The sequence below is a fragment of the Sorex araneus genome, chromosome 8 (genome assembly GCF_027595985.1).
Source record: "Sorex araneus isolate mSorAra2 chromosome 8, mSorAra2.pri, whole genome shotgun sequence".
NCBI lineage: Eukaryota > Metazoa > Chordata > Mammalia > Eulipotyphla > Soricidae > Sorex > Sorex araneus.
The window spans coordinates 3,604,481-3,623,942 of NC_073309.1; the positions used below are offsets into that span (position 1 = coordinate 3,604,481).

Here is a 19,462-nt window from a genome sequence, read left to right on the forward strand (position 1 = left end):
TTTAAACTAGAAATTGGTATCAACTCTGTTGTAGGGCAGAGGTAGATGCTCATTGTGTATCCGCTCTTGTCAGGAGTGAGCGAGACGGTATCAGCAAGCTTTGCGGGCGGAGGAAGGGCTTTCCAGATGGAGCCAACGTGGAAGGGCATTGCAGGGAGAGGGAACAGCGTTTGCCAATGGGCGTGAGCTAGAAAGAGCCAGGCAGGAAAACACGGCCCAGATTCTCTGGGCTCCTTATTTAACTCGGGAGATGTGGTGACTTGGGGAACTCGGACCACCTCTAGAGTTTGTCACGTCCCCCTGGCTCCTTCGCGGTCCACAAGGGCAGGACTGGTCCAGATTCCGCCACAGATAATCGTCTCGGTCGAATTCTGGGCCGGCCACCTCCAGTACCCCGAGACCGTCCATCCAATTGTCACCGTGGGGGTTTGGCCCCATTTCCGACGTGCAGACGAAGCAAGCGAGGAAAAGTGGCTGGGGGTGGGGGAGAGGGAGCGGGAGACCCCCTCCACCAGAGCAAGTGGCCGCCGGGACAGCAGGGGTCCCCGGGAAGAAGAAGCCCCCGCTTTCCCACTTCGGAGGCACCTGCCTTCCCAGGTGGCCCTCTGGGCACCGCACCCGGAGGGAGAGATGGCCAAGGAGGGGGCGGCTCCCGGGGAGCCCCCCGGGCGCCCCGGCCCCGGGCCCCTCTGGGTGGGGGCGTCTGATTGCCCCTCGCGGCGCCTGCGGCTGGCTGGCCCCGTGGGACCCCGCGCCGGGTGGGCTTGGGCGCGTGTCTGCGGGCTGTGCCGGAGGGGCCGGGGGCTGGAGAGGCGCGCGGCGGGGCCCCGGGCGCGGCGCTGCGGGCGGGCTCCCGAGGGCCCGGCGGGTCCCTCCTCCCCCGGGGCCCCCACCCCCACCCGTCCACGGGGAGGGGCGAGGCCGCCCCGAGGGCCCCGACCTCCTCCCGGGGCGGCGCCCCCTCCCCGCCCGTCCCCGGGGGGGGGGCGTCTGCGCCTCGGGGGTGGGGGCGGGGGCGGGCGCCGGGGCGAGCCCCGCGAGGGTCCCCGCCGGGCGCCCGGGCCCCCCGCCGCCGTTACCTGCCTCCCGGCCGTCCCCTCGCGGCCCCTGGCCCCGCCGGCCCCGGGGGAGGGAGGGGGCGCCGCGGGCGGGGCGCCCGGACGGGTCCCCCGGGGCGCGGCCCCGCGGCCGCCCCCGTCCCCCCCCCCGCCCGCGCCGGGGGCCGGGCCGGGCTCCCGGGGGGCGGGGACTCGCCCAGTGGCCGCGGCGTCCCGGCCGGCGGCGGGCGCGGGGCGGCTTCCTGCAGGCGGCGCCGGGGCGAGCCGGGCCCGCTGCAGCAGCGCCGGCGGCTGGGCGGCTCGCGGGGCCCGCGGCGCTCGGGGCCGCGTCGGTGCCGCCCGTCGCCGCTGCCCGCGCTCGTGCCGCCGCCGCCGCCGCCGCCGCCGCCGCCGCCGGTTACGCCGGCCCCGCCGCCGCCGCCGCCCGCGCCGATTCTGCGCATAGGCAGCCCCCGAGCCTGTCATCCTGCAAAAACACAGTTTACTCAACACGCCGCACACACGCGCACCCCCGCGCGCACCCGCGCCGCCGGGCCCCGCGCGCGCCGCCGCGAGCCAAGTTCCGCAGCCTGGCATGGCTTCGGGGGACCTTTACGAGGTAGGGGCCGGCGGGGGCCGGCGGGCGGCCGGGCGCGCTTTCTCTTTCTCTGCACTCGCCCCGCCGCCCCGCGCCCCGCTCGCGCTCCCTCTACTTTGCGGCCTGGGAGGGGAAGGAGGAAGCCGGGCGGCGCCGGCCGGGGAGCTAGCGGTCCCGGGGAGCCCGCGCGCCCCGCGGCCGCCCCGAGTGCGCAAAGTCCAGGTAAAAGTCGGCGCCGGACGCGCCGGGGACGCGGGGGGCCCCGCGCGGCGGCCGCCGGGGGCGCGGGGCGCGGGGGGGGGGGCGCGCGCGGCCCGGGGCTGGGCCGGGCGCGGCGGGGCGCCCCCGGGAGAGGCGGGGGCGGCCGCGGAGGGGGGCGGCCGCGGGGGGCTCCCGGGGGGGGGCCGCTCCCCCGCCCCCCGGCCCGCGCCCCCTCCCCCCACCTGCTGCCCCCGCGGGCGGCGGCGGCGGCTCGGGCGCCCTCGGAGCCGGGCCGGGGAGGGGGGTGGGGGGGCGGGCCTGGCGGGTGTCGTGCCCCCCGGGGGCGAGCGGGGGCGCTGCGGAGGCCCCTCGGCGCGAGGAGGTGGGAGGTGGCCCGAGAGCATGTGGCTGGGAGGACCGGGGCCCGGGAGCCCGGCTCGCGACGCGCGGTGTCCACCCCCCTGGCCCTCCCCCGGGGGGATGCCTGTCCCCCTGGCCCCCCAGGGCCACGCCGGTCGGGGCCAGCAACCCCGAGGGGCCCCCGGGAGTCAGGAGAACAATGGAGCAAGAGCCACGGCCCCCCGCGGCCGGACCCCCCAGCTCTGAAGTCCACCGGCCCGCTTGGGGCGTCCCGACAGCTGGACACAGCAGCAGCGATGCCCTTGCACCCGGGGGAGAATGCCCCGCAGAGGGCCCAGGAGAAGGCTCGGGGCTGAAGAAGTTGAGGGGTCCGTCATCGTAGGCCCGGAGACCCGTGTCAGGGGCTGCCCCGACCCAGGGCCCCACCGGACAGAAGTCGGTTGGCGCTGGCCCTTGGCCTCAAGGCTCTTGGCCAAGTGGAGTTAGACTCCTGGGAAGCCCAGGACAGGCGAGTCACACCTTTCCGCCTGGACACGATGGACAGCTGGAGCTTCTTCAGACGGTGGTTTCGCTGGTTGGCGGGAGAGAGGAATGGACAGTGGGCTGGGTCATCGCGGTACCTTCCTGGGCCGCCAGGGTCTTCTGGATGATTCTGGATCTGGAGAGGGCCCGTCCTGTGCCGTTAGCCAGCTGGCCCCGGTGGGATGGGGGGGGGGGGTGATCGTAGCATTCCTTGAAAGAGTGACGCCCGTGGACCTCCTCTCCACCCTATGCGAAGAGAGACGAAGCTGGGTTGAGACTTGGCTGTGCACTGGGCGCTCGGTGGCGGATGGGCTGTGCGAGCATCCTCTCCCTGCTCCAACCTGGCGGAGCAGTTCCTGGGCCCAGATGTTGGCGGGAGCGAAGTGGGATGTCTCCTGGAGCTTTCCGAAGCACCACTGGCAAGAAGATACCCCTGGCCCCACGGAGATAATCACCAGGGGCCGAAGCTCAAACCCTTGGGAGATGTGGATTACCGCCCCCCACCACCCCCTGCTCATTGCTATTGAGTCATCTTAGAGCTGTTGGCCTTATGGGGTGAAGCATTGCATCTTTGAGGCCTTGGCAGGACCCCTCAAGAGTTGTCAGTATTTCTCCATCACAAGTTTGGAACTGAAGAATCTTTAGGGACAGTTTCTTGTTTACTGCTCATCTGAAAGTGCCCTCCTAACCATGGGTAATTATAACTGCCGGATGCGTCTCTTAAGAGGGAAGTTTCCACACTGGCCTTGGAACTGTCTTAGCACCTCCAGTTCTTATTGAGTTTCAATAAATAAGACAATAATAATAATTACTTCTGTGATAGTAGGTAATTGTACTAGATGTAAAATAGTTTTCCCGTGGTTGGTAATTTGCATAGTCATTGCTAACAGGACCAAATTGCATTAAGAGAATATAACAATGTCAACATTTTTATAGCTGGTGTCGACATTACATAACATATACCGAGGAATTTAATTTGTTGTTTAAATTTAGCTTGAAAACAATTAAAAAGTGCTAGCTAAACATTAGCATATATATTTCTAACTGTAAAATTGTTGGCGCGTATACATAAAGAAAGGATGCCGATTTAAGGACAAATCTTGGAGTATCTAGTACAGCGGTGACCTTGAGAGAAAAAAAAAGAAAACATTGTATTCGACTTTAGGATTACATTAATTGAATATTATATATATGGCTCCTTGTCACCTCTGACCAAGAACACTATAATTGAGATATTTCACCTGTTTGTCTGCTGACATTCTCCTTGACCCTTTATGGATCGCAAAGAATCCTCATCTCTTCGGTGGTTCAAACAATTACACCGTCGCGTAGGCCGGCTCTGGGCAGCGTCTTTGAAGGAATGGGTGCTGGTGTTAAAGATACCCAAAGGAGAAAATGTTGCTTGATGCAGCGGCCTCCTGACTCAGAGCAAAGAATTGGGGAGCAGGCACTGTTTCCAAGACTCTGGGTCCTGTGGTCGATTGGTTTGCTGTGTTTCTCCTCGAGCAGAGCTCTCACCGCCCCCTTCTGCCATGCCATAGCGTCATCTGGGGCAGGGTGACCTGGAGTCGGCCCCTCTTAGAGTCAGGTGTCTGGAGACAAAAGCACACTCCCTTTCCACATGCTCTGGCTTAGCTTCTGCTGAACAGCAGGGTCATCAGTGAGAGTATGTGAGCCAGCGCTGGGTTCTCCGTGTGCTCTGTCTTGTCGTAGAGGAGAGAAGGGATGTTCGTGCTTTTGAGCAGGGCAGGTCACCTCCAGTTGGTTACTGTGTCCGTGCTTTAGCGTTCGGAAAACCAGTGTGCTAGCCATTCATTTGCTGAAGTGCCTGGGGTTGGGGAGACGTAATCAGTGGAACAAGAGCCCGGTTTTCTTGTCCTGTCATCCCCCATGCTCTGGTTCCTTATGTGAGCCAGAGCTGTTGACTGAATCACGGAACAGAAGACTGGGTCAATTCTCTACGAAGGGCCTTGGTCGATTTTTTGGTCTTTGGTTGGAGTGTCATCTCCTGTTGTTCTCTCTTCTACCCCACATATGGTTTCCCAGTGATGATTGCACCAGAGGGAGATGTGGCTCCCAGTTCTCTAGACGGAAGTATGGTCCGGGCCCTTTGCAGAGAAGGGACTCATGAGAACAGTAATTACTTGCATCTGAGTTTCAGCCATGTGGCATTCCACATGTGGCTGTGGGGTGGTTCTTTATTTATTTATTGAGAACTCCCTTCCTAGGGATGTGCTGACCTTGAGAGCGAGGCCTCCACATTTCATTGACCAAGACGCCCAGTAATGCTGTTTATAAAGGAAGTAGTGGACATGTTGACATGGATCGAGATAGACGTGGTAGTGATTGTTCCTTGTGTGTTTGTCAACAGCTTATAGTTTCCTAGTTTATGTCTTAGAAGTATAAGGTGTGATATTTGTTTTTCACTTGGGGATTGGTAGGCATCAGTACATACCTGTCTAATGTGTGTGATTGTGTGCATACGGTTTTTCAACTGTATATAGAAAGTATTGTTCCTCTCGTTCTAAATAAAACAAACAACTCAAAGAGTGGGATTTTTTTCTGTTTCATTGGGAGAAGTTGAGTTACAAATGATGGTAATGAACACAGGTATTCCCATGGTTGCCCCAGGGGTTCTGTAGATACATGCTCTAAAAATAACAGGCTATACGGGGAACCTAGGCACGGACCATGCCAAACCTCAGGGACTTTGTAAGTAGAACCAAAACCAAAACCAAATAAATAAAAATGGGCTTGTTAAATATCTCCCCAGCTCATATTTGCATTTTATCAATCAGTCCACCCAGGGGTTTTACAGAAAGGTCCACCGTTACCATTTTCACCCGTAGCTGGCAGCTCTGCCAGGCAGGCTCACCTGGTGGATGGCACGGTGGTTCTTGAAGCCAGCATCAGCCACTTACCCACTGGTAGCAAGCAGACCAGCTCTGTCCTGAGGTCTTTTCCATTGTCCAGTATCGCTTGTTCTCTGGGAGAGCACCTGCTTCTGTTTCAAAAAACGTGAACAAACTTGGAACGATATCATAAGCATCACTCGTTTGGTCTGTAACGATTTGTTACATGCATCATTTCTCCCCACCACTAAGACGGGAGTAAACTCTATAAAACGAGGTGGTTCCTGTCAAAGGTAATGGTAGGAAGGATGGCCGCTGGTAGAGCATCTCGAGTCCCGGTACCAGTATTTCAAGAGGTGGGCAGCTTCAAGAGGAATGGATGTGTTGAGTTGATCGGATCCCTGGGGTGTGGAACTACTCATGAAAGAGGATGTGTTGCTGTGTCTTCTACCTTTTGAGCACCGCTTGAAATGATCTTCCGTGAGAAGGATATCTGTCCATTTCAAAATCGTTTTTTATACCTTAACATCGTCTTGGCTGTACACGAGCCTTTCTTTAGGGACTTAGTCTGGCCTGCCAAGGAGTTTGTGTAACTCCTCGTGGCCTGCTCAGGAATGATACCGGGGTGGCAGTCAGTGAAGATCCTGACTGTTGGAGGCGTATTTTGATTTCAAAGAGAGCGGTCCTTTCGCATCACTCGGATGATGGGGAGAGATCTGGATGTGGCGGGATTTGTAGCACCCCCTTGGATGTTTCCCCCGGTGTTTCTGGAACGCACCACACTCCAGCGCTAGCAGGATAGTGATGTCCAGGGTGTGAGGTCTATGTAGCATTTCTCACCCGGTGCCGGAAGGCCCCCTGGGCAGTCCTGGTATTTTCCATGGGGATAACAGGTGGAAGTTGCACCAAAGGAAGGAGGCACGGCATAAGATTGGGTGGCCAGTTGGCAAGATACAGGTGTGGGGGCACTCAGAGGATATTAGGCCAGAAGAGCATCCTGGTCAGAAGAAGGTGGAGAGGCGTGGGACTAATGGGACAGGGAAGGGGTAGTGGAAAAGTGTATAAAAGGCACAGTCAGGCTCTGTAGGACGGTGGTGGGAGCCAGCCTTGGGGACAGAGGAGCTTCCCAGAGGAAGGGATGGCTGCAGAGGAGTTTAAATTAGGAAATAGACATGAGCAGACTTGTAGGATTTATTGAGGATATTTCTATTTTTGGTTTTTGGAGGCAGTTTGTATTCAACTTTAAAAAATAAGCATAAGAGAAAGAAGAATGGTCATACCCAAGCCAACTGGTAGTATGCGTTTATCACTCCCCTGGTATTCAATAAATACTGATGCAATATGAATTAATTAAAAGTGAGAGTTTTTGGTATGGATATAAATGTAAGAAAAATTAAACAGCAATACAGAGTAGTTCAGTTTTTATAGCCCATCTTAGTTATAGTATAAGAGAACATTTCTAATATCTTAAATATAATTCTGTAGCATGATTTTTTAATGATAGGTTAATTTTTACTTGAGTACATTTATTGTTTTGTCTATAACTGATCCTCCGCTGGACAAATGAGGTGGTTTCTGTTTGTAAACCTTTATAAATATTGCTGTTGGTAACCTTCAGGAACATAATTATTTGTATGCATGTTTTACTATTTTCCTTAGGATAAATTCTGAGTAAATGACTAGTTTGAAGAACATGGACACTTTCACATTATTGGTACATAACTTCAGATTGCCCATAACAAGTGGGCAGTAGATCTGATGGCAGAATGACCACACACAGAGTGACCAGTTAGTACGCTATTGCAGGCATTAAAATGGGTAACACAGTTGACTTGAATTAAGAGAACAATCGTGAAGATGGGGAGAAATAAATAGGATATAAAGGCTTAAATAGAATGTACACAATTTGGCACATCAGTCAGGTTCATGTTCGATTGCCTGCCTTAGAAAACAGACAATAGTAGTGGTGAACAAATGAATCCCCACCCTCCCTAGGCTGAAGGAGGTTGGGATGAGGCTCAAAAAATTCTCAGGGTACCAGGATTCTTCTCACTCTTCATCTAAATCTGTATCGTCAAGGTCACTGCTTGGTCCAAGGTGGTGGTGGGATGCTAACCGTTATTTTTGGTAAGATGATAGAGGAATCAAGAATGGAAAAAGTGGAGTCAGGCTCGACACACAGCTTGAAGTTCCGTACAATCTGCTTTCCTCTCTGTGGCCTCTTCATCATGTGGTCACACCTAGCTACAAAGGAGACTGGACAGTTTGATTTTTAGCTGCGCTGTCTCTTCTCCAGTAAAACTTGTCTGACAGAGGAGTTGATAGAAAACTTCTTGGTGTCTGTTTTAGTTCTTTGTATTTGTGATTCGGTGGAAAATAGAGCCAGTTATGGAACTAGAGAAACCAGGAAGCACCTTTGATTGGAGGAGCCAGGGGCCGTGGGAAGGACGATGAATTGATTGGACTGAGGTGCATTCATTTTGGCAGGACATGCAGAACTGGAGGGTCATCGCTGGCGCAAGCCTGTGGCTTGAAGCTCAACAGCAACTTGGGGCGTGAAGAAAGAGGGAGTCATTTGCATGCAGATCATAATGGAAGCCAAAGAAGTATCCCCGTGTGGAGTATCTCATGATGGAGTACTCAAGAAAATAGACGTTTCTAGAATAGGAGAAGTGGGGCTGGAGCGATAGCACGACAGGTAGGGTGCTTACCTCGCACGCAGCCGACCTGGGTTCAATTCTTCATATCCCATATGGCCCCTGAGTACCGCCGGGAGTAACTGCTGAGTGCAGAGCCCGGGGACAGGCTTGAGCATCGCTGGGTATGCCCCCAAAACAAAACAAAATGAACGAAGAATGGAATGGGGGGAGTGGAAGAATAGACCTCCAGAAACAAAGAGCGAGGGGAAGAGAAGTAAAGACGAGAGGTTTTGCTGTTCTGGAAGGTTCCGGAGATTGTACTGAGAAAGAAGGCAGGGTCCTTTGGATGCGCATCATGGACTTCCAGCCAGCGAGTCACTGGCACTTTAGGGACCTGTGTACAGGGTGTGAGAGCTTGAGTCTAGTCGGGTGATGAGGTTGTGGTGGGGAGGGCGTCGTGCAGACATAGTGCATGGCAGCACTTTGAAGAGAAGTGGGTGTACTCGTGCACAGGGAGAGGGTGTGGTACCCAGGGCACGGTGGCCCAGCCCTCCATCCTCGTTAGCTCCAGCCCAGGCACTCTGGGCGGTTGAATCCCAGAAGATGCTGCGATCACCTGTGGGTAGTCCTTTTATTTTATTTTTATTTTATAAAAGATTTTATTTATTGGGGCTGGAGCGATAGCACAGCGGGGAGGGCATTTGCCTTGCCCGCGGCCAACCCAGGTTCGATTCCCAGCATCCCATAGGGTCCCCTGAGCACCGTTAGGAGTGATTCCTGAGTGCAGAGCCAGGAATAACCCCTGAGCATCACCGGGTGTGACCCAAAATGCAAAAAAAAAAAAAAGATTTTATTTATTATTATTATTTTGCTTTTTATTCTATCTTTTAAATTTTATTTACTTATTTTTAAGGCTGTTCATGATTGGATCTCAGTCACACAGTATTCCAACACCCATCCCTCCACCAGTGTACATTTCCCAGCACCAGTATCCCCAGGTTCCTTCCCATCACCCCCCCCACCCCCCGCCTCCCAACTCCGGCTGCCTCTATGGCAGGGGTTTTACTTCTCTCTCTCTCTCTCTCTCTCTCTCTCTCTCTCTGTCCTTTAGGGTCAGACTCACATTCAGAAACCCTCGAGTCCCTGTTCTTATGACAGTCGGGTCTGGTGTCTTTAGACACTTTCACTGGAGGAAGATGGCAGAACACGTGTGCTGTCCTGCGGAGCCTTTGGGTGAGCAGCGGGGAGGATCAGGTCTCGCTCCCCGGAGGATAAGGGGCTCAAGCTCTTCACTAGGGCTGTGTCAGGATGCAGTGCTCCGGAGGAGATGTAGGTGGACAGGGGGTCAGGGAAGGTGACGGTGTCCGATGAGTCAGCCCGACTGGTCCGGGGTTCAGGGTATGTTCCGCCGGTGCTGTTGCAGGGAGGGCTTTTGGTCCTTGAGAGTGAGCCCCATCATCCACTCGCTCTCGGCCTGGGGGGTCGCTCTCGGTCATCTCGGTGGGCCGGACATAGTTGCGCGGGCTCAGCGGCGAGGACCGAGGCTTCCCGTGTGGGAGACTCTCCTCCCGGAGCTCGGCGCGCCCCTGGCAGCTGTCCAGCCTGTCTCCTTCCTCATCACCTGCCCTCTGGACTTGGGACCTGCCGTGCCAGCCCACAGCCACACAAGCCACTTCCCGGCAATAAACCTTGGCGCGGACGTGCCTTAGCGGTTCTTTCTGCTTTCCCTGCTGCCCGCTGCCGGGGTTCTGCCCGTGCCCGCAGCCTCGGAGACCGGGTGGTGGCTTGATCTGCCTCACAGGCTTCTTGCTCCCGGGTGGCCCCTGACGAGAAATGCACGAGCCACTCCTTGGGGAATCTCTCCTGGCCATTACTTCTTCCTGTACTTCTTGTGCCGGGCAGCGGTCACTGACCCACTGGGGGGCCGCTGAGGGCTCCGCCTTGGGGTTCTGGTGCCTGCGGGGCTCCCCCCGCCCCTGCCAAGTCTCCAGTTCCCACCTGCCTGCAGGTGGCTGCCTGCTCTGGTCTTGGAGTCAGTCAGTGACGGGGGCTTCTGACTCCCCGGGATGTCCCCTTCTCAGCATGTCATCTCCCTCCGACACTGCCCCGTTAGCCAGTGGGGCGAGATCATGGCTGCCCGCAGAGGGCGTGCCCAGTCGTAGAGCCGGGGGCCGAGCAGGCCTTTGTAAAGCGAGAACTTTCCGAGGGTGTCAGAGGACTGTTTGTATTTTGCGTCCCTGACTGGAGTGATAGCACAGCGAGTGGGGTGTTTGCCTTGCACTCGGCCGACCCGGGTTCAATTCCTCCTTCCCTCTTGGAGAGCCCGGCAAGCTACCAAGAGTATCTCACCCGCACGGCAGAGCCTGGCAAGCTCCCTGTGGCATATTCGATATACCAAAAACAGTAACAACAAGTCTCACAATGGAGACGTTCCTGGTGCCCGCTCGAGCAAATCGATGAACAACAGGACGACAGTGCTCCAGTGCTCCAGTGCTTTTGTGTCCAGGTGTGTTGAGTCCAGGCTGGTCAGGGAGGGTCTGCATTCCACACGAGTGAGGCCCATCATCTGTTGACTCTCGAGCTGGGCAGTTGTTCTGGCACAACAAAGGGCGCTGCTTCCAAATTTCCCCCTAGACCCCAGGCTCCGCATCTCTCCCAGTGCGCCCACAAAACTGATCTGTCACCGCGGTGCGTTAGGAAAGCATGTTTCTGGAGACACCTCTGCTGCTGGGGGCTGCTGGCCTCATGCTGGCATGTTGGGAATTCACTCCAGCAGCAAACTCTTGGACCCTCTCAGACTCTCCAACAGGGAATTTCCCTCTCCTGCTCATTTCCTTGTGTTCCCGTTCAGTGTTTTAAAAATCACGTCTGCAGGTTTCTTACCAGTTAGCCCTGGAGCTTATACAAAAGTTGGACCTGAATTTTATCCGAGGAGAGTCATTTGCTTAACAGTCCCCAGATCAGATGCTCAGGGCGTGTCCATGATGACATACGTGCCTCCAAGTATGGGGTGAGTGTTGTAGACTGTTGCTAAGGCTGTGACAACGCAAACCTCCTGCGTAGAGGTACAAACCACAGTTTTAGCGTGCTGGAGTGGTGGTCAGCACATCCAGAGGGCTGCCCAGGTCAGCGCTGGGTGAGTAGACCTCAGAACACCGCACTCCTGGCTGTCTCTGGACATGTAGTGGAGCTTCCGGGAAACGTGGTGTTGGAGAAGGAGCGAGGGTCTGCAGTGTTTCTCAGGGGACACATGCGGCCGTTGCACATCTCCTCACGTGCACTCCTACAAGCAGATACACTCAGTAACACAGTGGACCGCAGTCAGCCAAGGCGGAGATAGCGGTGATGGGTGAGTGTTCAGACAGGGTGTCATCGTCAGTGATAAGAACTCGGTGTCACTGATGAGAACTCAGTAACTTTGTCTCACTCTCTGTCACCCTGTTCTTTTGAGGGTTCTGGGTCCTTCTGACTTTTACGTTCGCGGGGAGGAATGTGAACAGTGGTTACATGGGTGGATTTCACGCCCCGCACGTACATTTCTTTTTGTCCGTTTTTCTCAGGCTTCGGAATCAGTTAGACTAAGGCCAGCTTGAGATTGCCGGGGAAGATCATCAGATCTAGCCGAACCCGCCACCTCTGCCAACTCCTTTCCATGGCAAACCAAAGACAGTTTTCTTGTTGACTAGCGGCCCCACTGTAGAGATAAATCGCCGCGCGTGGCTGTTGGAGAAAGACTGCCAGCTTCCTTGGACGTCTCCGAGAGGTGTTTCCACTCATCAGAATAGGCCGGGTTGCAAGTTAACTCAGTAACGCGAGTGCCACAAATTACATTTAGGAAGGATTGTATGTTGGGTTTCTTGGGGCTACTTTGATTAGGAAAGTGATTCCACTAGAAGCCACCTTCTGGGAGGGCAGGGACACATGTGATGGGTCCTCAGCTGCGGCCCTCTGATGGGCACAGAGTAGCCCCTCCGCAGATGCTTGTTGAGGGAGTGATGGGAGAGGTTTGAAACCTGTTCATCTCCGGGCCACCTCTTGGGAGTGAGATTCTTCTGCTGCTTCCGGTGTGATGTTCCCCCTCTCCCTGCCTTCCCTTGAAATCCAGGTTTCTGTTTTGCCTTCCGGTGACTCCCGTGCACATTGATGTGGTCAGAAAAGCGCCGGAGAGTGAAGCGAGACATGTGTAGTTACTGCCCGGCATTAGCGATGGCCGCGAGGCTGAGTGGCCATTTTCTGTTAGGTCCAGTGGGTGACAGTAGTCCACACAGATGCTGCCTCACACCGTACAGCTGCCCCCGCTCTTTGCAGCTCTGCCCCCTTTCTTGACCTCAGTGGCTGGGCCCAGGTGCACCAACCGTTCCTGCTCAGAACCAGGCTCTCGAATGGAGGCTGGAGCCCGGAGGTTTACGCAGGGGTGCATGTGAGGAGGTGAGGAGGGCAGGGCTGGACGGAGGGGACAGGTGGCCTCTTCTGAGGTTAGCGCAGATGTCCCCGCTGATCCTATTGGAGGCTCTGCAGCTGGGATGGCCTGTTAGGAACATTCCGGAAGGAGGCCAGAGACCCAGCTGGCCTGTCCCTTCGTCAGCTGGTCATTGCCCGTGGCCTCCTTGGGCGGGCAGTGCCTTCCAGGGACGTGTCTTGGAGGCTTTCGCAGCAGAGGCGTTCGAGACGCCGAGGGGCCGTGGGTAGAGCCTCCTTCCGTGGCGCGTGTCACGGGCTCTTGCCGTTCACCGGTCGGTTGCTGAGTCTGTCTGTGGACCCACTAGTTCAAGACCCCAGTCTTGAAGTCTCATTGGCCAGAGGCTTGCCAGTTTGGGGGCAGCCTTGGTGCTGAGGACCAGGGGGCTTGTGAGCCCTTGTCCTGTTCAGCAGGTGGCACGTGGTCCCCAGGGGGGCTCTTCCTGATGCCGCCCTTCCTCTTGCCCCACCCCCCCACACACACCCCTTAGGCTGGGACGTTTCCTCCGCTGGTTCTCCTGCTGCCTTTGTGTCCCCGCCTTCTGCTGCCACTTCCTCAGCCGCGGGGCTCAGGGCGTCTTGTTCCCGCCTCGGCCCACAGCGATGGGAGAGCCTGAGCTCTAAGTCTCGACATGTACCTGGGTTTGTTCTCCTGAGCCTCAGGGCTCTCTCTGCCACCCACCTGGGCTCCTGGAGCTCTTATGTCCACGGGCCTCAGTGGATGCAGGATCTTCCCGTGTGGAACTTGCTTTTCCCTCTGGGCCCCAGGCCTCCGTGGTTGTGCCGTTGACTCGGTCTTCAGCTCGAAATAGGGCCGCTGTCGTTTCCCCGGGCACCGCATTCTTGCTGCCGAGCCAGCTTCCTGCACGTTTCCTGAACATGTCCTTTCCTCCCTACGGGGGGGTGGAGCAGAGCCCTCGGGGGTGCTCAGGGGCCTGGGATGCATCATCGGTGCTCAGCCAACTGGGGTGGGTGGCGCTGGAACCCAAGGGCGTCCCTGCTGTTGTGGGGACCACCAGGCCACACCTGGCTGGCAGTGCCAGTGTGTGTGTGTGTGTGTGTGTGTGTGTGTGTGTGTGTGTGTGTGTGTGATGTGATGTTGAGGGTCGCACTGGGTCCCATACTCGCAGCCCCACGCTGAGGCCTGGCCCCGACCTTTTCTCTGTGTTTGGTCTCAGCGCTTTCCCCCAGGAGGTGACTCCTTTTGTTCGCCTGTGGCGGCCGTTCTCCGCTTTCTCCATACTGTGCTCACGAGGGCCCCTTCCCGACTCCCCAGGGATTGCGCCTCTCAGCAGACGAGCTTAAGTGGTGGAAGGCCTGTGGTTCGACCCTTCCCTCTCCTGCTGCTCCTTAGCCTCCAGCAGGTGTTTGTCCGGAGAGATTTGCTCTTGTTTCCTGGACCGTCCCACAGACTGTTCTTGGATTCCCCCTACCAAAGGGCCGGCACGCGCCATTGCCGACCCTGCAGAGTTTTCTGTTCCACCACTAGTCATCATTTTAGGGTCGGCTTAGATGTTCCTCTTGGAAAAACTTCCCCAGCTCATCAAGGGTTTTCTTGGATTCCCAGTGGCAGGAACCTTGTTTTTCTCTTTTTATTATATTCCCTACACTGAATCCGAGTGAACTGTGGAAAAATCTGGAGCAATAGCACAGTGGGTAGGGCATTTGCCTTGCATGCGGTTGACCCGGGTATGACTCCTCTGTCCTTCTCAAAGAGCCCAGCAAGCTACCAAGAGTATCCTGCCCGCATGGCAGAGCCTGGTAAGCTACCCATGACGTATTCGATAAGTCAAAAACAGTAACAAGTCTCACAGTGGAGATGTTACTGGTGCCCGCTTGAGCAAATCGATGAGCAACGGGACAACAGTGCTGCTATTATTCACTCCTGTGTGTTCTGTTTCATTGTCTTGCTTTTTAACCGCCCCCCCCCCCCCGGGTTGTATGTTTTGTGAAGTACATGTTCTGTCTTGCTCCCCCTCTTAGCACCCAGCATAGCACAGAACTCAAACACCAGTTTGTTTAGTGAAAGAATTAGTAGCTAGCCCTTTTGCTGGAAGAATTAATATATTTAGGCCTTTCCTGGCGGAAATGGCCTCAGATATCTCTATAGTCTTCTTCATTTTTTTTTTAAAATGGAACTCAAAGGCATTTTTCCTTCTTTCCATTCTCCTACGAGTATCTAGCTGTCGAGTCACTGGTTTTCCCTACGCCAGACTCACCGAGAGCATCTGGCTCTGTATTGCTCAAAGGTAAAGCGGCCTTGTTTTCAGAGGGTTGCTGGGTCTTGGAGTCTTAGGGGAGTTTGGAGGTCGTGGGCTTGGCCTGTGGCTAACATTGCCAGCAAGTGATCAGAAGGAAGAGCCTCGTTAGCTGCAGTGAAGGGAGCAGAGGACTGAGATCCACAACCGGCCGCTTGTCTTCACTCGCGGACGCATGAGATAGAAACCGTATCTTGGCCTCTCCTGGGGGCCGCCTTGGAAGTCTTAAGGTTTCTGTGGTTCTTGCATGCAGGACTTGGTTAAGAAGGTCGCTGGGGCTCCGTGGAGCCATGAGACTTGCTGACCGGTACCACAGGCCGTGACATTGCAGGGGAACTTCTTGCTGTCTACACATGGTTTAGGAATCCACACTCCTCTGTATCATTTTTTTTTCTTTTTTGGTCACACCTGGCGATGCACAGGGCTGACTCCTGGCTCTGCACTCAGGAATCACCCCTGGCAGTGCTCAGGGGACCCTATGGGATGCTGGGAATCAAACCCGGGATGGCCGCGTGCAAGGCAAACACCCTCCCCGCTGTGCTATCGCTTCAGCCCCCTGTATCAATTCTTTGAAGTCAGATCAAGTACAGAATCCAAAGCATTTGTTGTAGCAGAAAACAAAGAGGTGGAACTTTTCTCTCTTGTTATTTACTTTTAAAGTTTTCTTATTTAGGTACCATGATTTGTAATGTTATTAATGATAGTTTCAGGCATACTGTAGCACTGTTACTATAGCACTGTCGTCCCGTTGTTCATCAATTTGCTCGAGCGGGCACCAGGAACGTCTCCATTGTAAGACTTGTTGTTACTGTTTTTGGCATATCGAATACGCCACAGGGAGCTTGCCAGGCTCTGCTGTGCAGGCAAGATACTCTCGGTAGCTTGCTGGGCTCTCCGAGAGGACAGAGGAATTGAACCTGGGTTGGCCGCATGCAAGGCAAACACCCTACCTGCTGTGCTATTGCTCCAGGCATACTAAATTCTTTTCTTTTTTTGCTTTTTGGGGCACAGCTGGCAATGAACAGGGCTTACTCCTGGCTCTGCACTCAGGAATCACTCCTGGCGGTGCTCTGGGGACCATATGGGATGCTGGGAATTGAACCTGGGTCGACCGCATGCAGGCCAAATGCCTTACCCACTGTAGTATTGCTCTAGCCCCATCAGTCATACTAAATTCTAACACCGAATCCACTATCACTCAGCATCTGCTCACCAGTGGCTCATGGTTCTCTCCCATCCCGACCTGGCATTCTTATCAAGCTCATTTTTGGGGGTTTAATTATTGCAGATTGATGCACACGTTTACAATAGCTGGCTCTTATGGGTCTGGCGGGTATAGTTACTGCCCCTCTAGACGGCACTTTCGCACTAGCTGTGTGCAAGCGCCTGATCAGAGCACTCAGGTTGCCGCTAGCCTGCCTCCGCACCCGCCCCACTTCCAACCCTTTTTTGAGGTTCTCATTTGTGTATTCCAGGGTGAGGGTTTTGTCTAGAATGAAACCTTCCATGCTGCTCTCTGCCCCACAGATAAGGGAGAACATTCGGTATCTGTCTTTCTGCCTCCAACTTTGCTTGATACAAAACCCTTCTGTTCCATCCAAGTGGCAATGAACCTCGTGGTTTCATTCCTTATGGCTGTATTTCATTGTGTGTATACACAACTTCTTTAGCCACTCATCCGTCTGTCCTTTGACATCTGGATTGTGTCTCTATTCTGGCTAATGTACGAAGCACCGCAATGAACGTTGGTAGTCACCTATCCTTTCAAATATTTTTGTTGTTGTTGTTGTTGTGTCTTTCGTGTAAATGCTGGGAAGTAGAATCTCTGGGTCAAATGGGAGCTCTCTCTTACCTTTTTAGAAATCTGTTTTCCATAGGGGATGAACCAGCCATTCTCTTATTGCCTTTTACTGTTAGCTCAAGTTTCTTTGTTATGCACTTTTATTTGGAGGGGGAGCACACCCCCTGCGGTGCTCAGGGCTAACTTCTGGCTCTGCACTTAGGAATCACCCCTGGCGGGCTTTGGGCGGATCATAGAGGATTGAACCTGGGTTGCTCACGTGCAAGGCAAGTGCCTTACCTATGGTATTATTACTCTCGTCCCCTATACAGAAACATTTTAATTTGTTTTAGTCACAACCATTTATTTTTGTTTCTGTTATCTATGCCAAGTCACTCAACACATCTTTGGGGTTCAGTTCCCGGAGCATTTTGCCTGAAACTTTATTCTCTTGGTATTTACGTGGCTTCTATTTGCTTGAATGCGCCATCACCTAAAAACACGTTTATGAGGAAATATGGCTCCCGTGAGGAGCTGGGAAACAGATTTGTGGTAGGGTCTTGTCAGTAAAAAGAGGAAGGAACCACGCCACACCCTCTGGGTTAACGTTGGGATGCTAAAGCACAGGGAAGATCTCTCAATAGAGACCCACCTTGCTCTCACCGTTAAGGGCCATCGACGGTTCCCACCTCGCTCACCCAACTGGCAGAATTGCTGGTGTTCCTGAGGCGCCCTGTTTATTCCCGCTCTTCGGTGGCCTTACCTAGGGTGTAGTCTGTTGGGAGTTGGAGCCAACCTCGTTTGCTTTTCTTTTAATAATTGCTGTCTGCCGTTTGTAGCCCCTTGGCTGTTCATCACCCCGGGGTGGGTTGGAGTGCTGCTTCTTACGATTCTTGATTCTCGCATGAAAGGAGTTTCAGTGAGGGTCACAGAGTGTCCACTGGCCACATTCTCCCAACACATTCTCTGGGTACCTTTCGTGTGTGTGTGTGTGTGTGTGTGTGTGTGTGTGTGTGTGTGTGTGTGTGTGTGTGTGTGTGTGGTAGAGCCAGTGCCTGTGCTTACAGCCACCAGAGGGTAGCAATAAGTTTCACGTGATGCTGGCTGAGTTCTGCCCCTCCTCTCTGGCTAACTTCTAAAATGATGGAGGATGTACCCTCCTTTTGTGGCTGTACCCTCCTTTTGTGCCAGATGTCACTTCTGCCCTAACACTGCCTCCTGGGCCTGTGCTTAGGTAACCATCAGCGAGGGGCACCCCGAGAGCGAGAGAAGCCTCAGGGGAGCATAGGCTGCATCGTGATGACCCATGTTTGGTCAACCTGCTTTTTTTTTCTTTTTTTTTTTTTGCCTTTTGTGTCACACCTGGCGATGCACAGGGGTTACTTCTGGTTCTGCACTCAGGAATTACCCCTGGCGGTGCTCAGGGGACCCTATGGGATGCTGGGAATCGAACCTGATTGGCCACATGCAAGGCAAACGCCCTCCCCGCTGTGCTATTGCTCCAGCCCCTCAATGTGCTTTTTTTCCTTGTGTTCTTAAAAGAATTATTTTTGTTTGTTTTTGGGGCCATACGCGACAGTACGCCTGACAGTCTTTAGGACTTAATCCTGCTCTGCACTTAGGGGCCACTCCTGGCGTTGCTCAGGAGACCCTCTGTGGTGCTGGGGCTCGAACCCGGGCTGGCTGCTTGCCAGGTGAGGCCCCTACTTGTTATACTGTCTCTTTGGTGACACGGTCTCCTTCCTAAAAGCTCGCCATCTCTGCCTATCTTGTCGTTTTTGTGGGAAACCAGCTTTGGGGCAGCGATGTTGGCTAGCCCAGACGAGGGCTAGCCATTGGGGTCTGGATTTAGTGGACAGCTCGAGCCTGCTTGCCCGCTTGCATTTCATCCTCCAGCCTACCTGTGTGGGCCCCGGGACTCGCCTCGCCGCCTTGCGGGTTCTCCGTTTGTGTTTGGTCGGTGGGCGCATCCCCTGGCCGGCAGAGGGCTGGAGACTCTTTCTCTTCTGCCACATTCTGCTCGAGTGAGACAGCAGGTGCCCTGGCTCCGTCCCTGGCACCAGATCTGCTCCCGCCCCCTCCCCCCCCCGAACTGCCAGGGGTAGCCCTGGAGGCGCTCTGGTGGTGGTGGCTGTGGCCTGGGTGCCCCCTGCCCCCCTCCCTGGGGCCCGGGTCCTGCAGCTCATCCTCAGGCCCCTGCCTCAGCCGTCGGGCTGGGTGGCCAGCGATTGCCAGGAGTGGCCACTGGGTCCGCTGAGCACCCAGAATTAGCCGCGTGTCCATGACTAATTGCTACTTACAGAGGCCCTTTCTGTCCCGATAGTCACAACTGTTTCCACCAGTCTTTATCAGCACTTGGCGCTCCAGAACAAGAAGGAGATAGGACCGTGTTTTCAGGACCCGGAGTAGCGGGCTGTGAGAGATAGTGGCTTGCCCGGTGCCTTTCAGTGGGCCGCCCGGCTGGGAGGGGGAGAAAGCAGCTCCCAGCCTCACCCTCACCACGCCGTTTCTTTCCTGGCCTTGAACCCTGGGCCTTCCCTCTCAGGTGCGTTGGTTCCAGCGGTCCTCGAGGCGCGAGGACTGCCCCAGGCGTCCGGACCCTCCTCCCGGGGACCCAGTCTTGCCCTTTGACCGGCAGCGGGGCCTCCAGGGAAGTGAGCGGTTCTGGAAGCCGCGCCCCTAAGCAGGGGTGTGTCTGGAGCAGGACGCCAGGGGTCCTGCGGGCCGTCCCGCCCGCCCGGGTGCGGGAACGCAGCC

At 55.4% G+C, this 19,462-nt stretch overlaps 1 protein-coding gene across 1 annotated transcript in view; it reads left to right on the forward strand.

Moving 5' to 3' along the window:
• The first annotated feature begins 1,479 nt into the window (after window positions 1-1,479).
• CDYL2 (chromodomain Y like 2) overlaps window positions 1,480-19,462 on the forward strand; it is a 141,686-nt gene continuing 123,703 nt past the window's right edge. Inside the window, exon 1 of the mRNA XM_055145890.1 lies at window positions 1,480-1,656. Coding sequence (XP_055001865.1) covers window positions 1,633-1,656 — 24 coding nt within the window. The 5' untranslated portion in view covers window positions 1,480-1,632. The remainder of the gene's footprint in view (window positions 1,657-19,462) is intronic.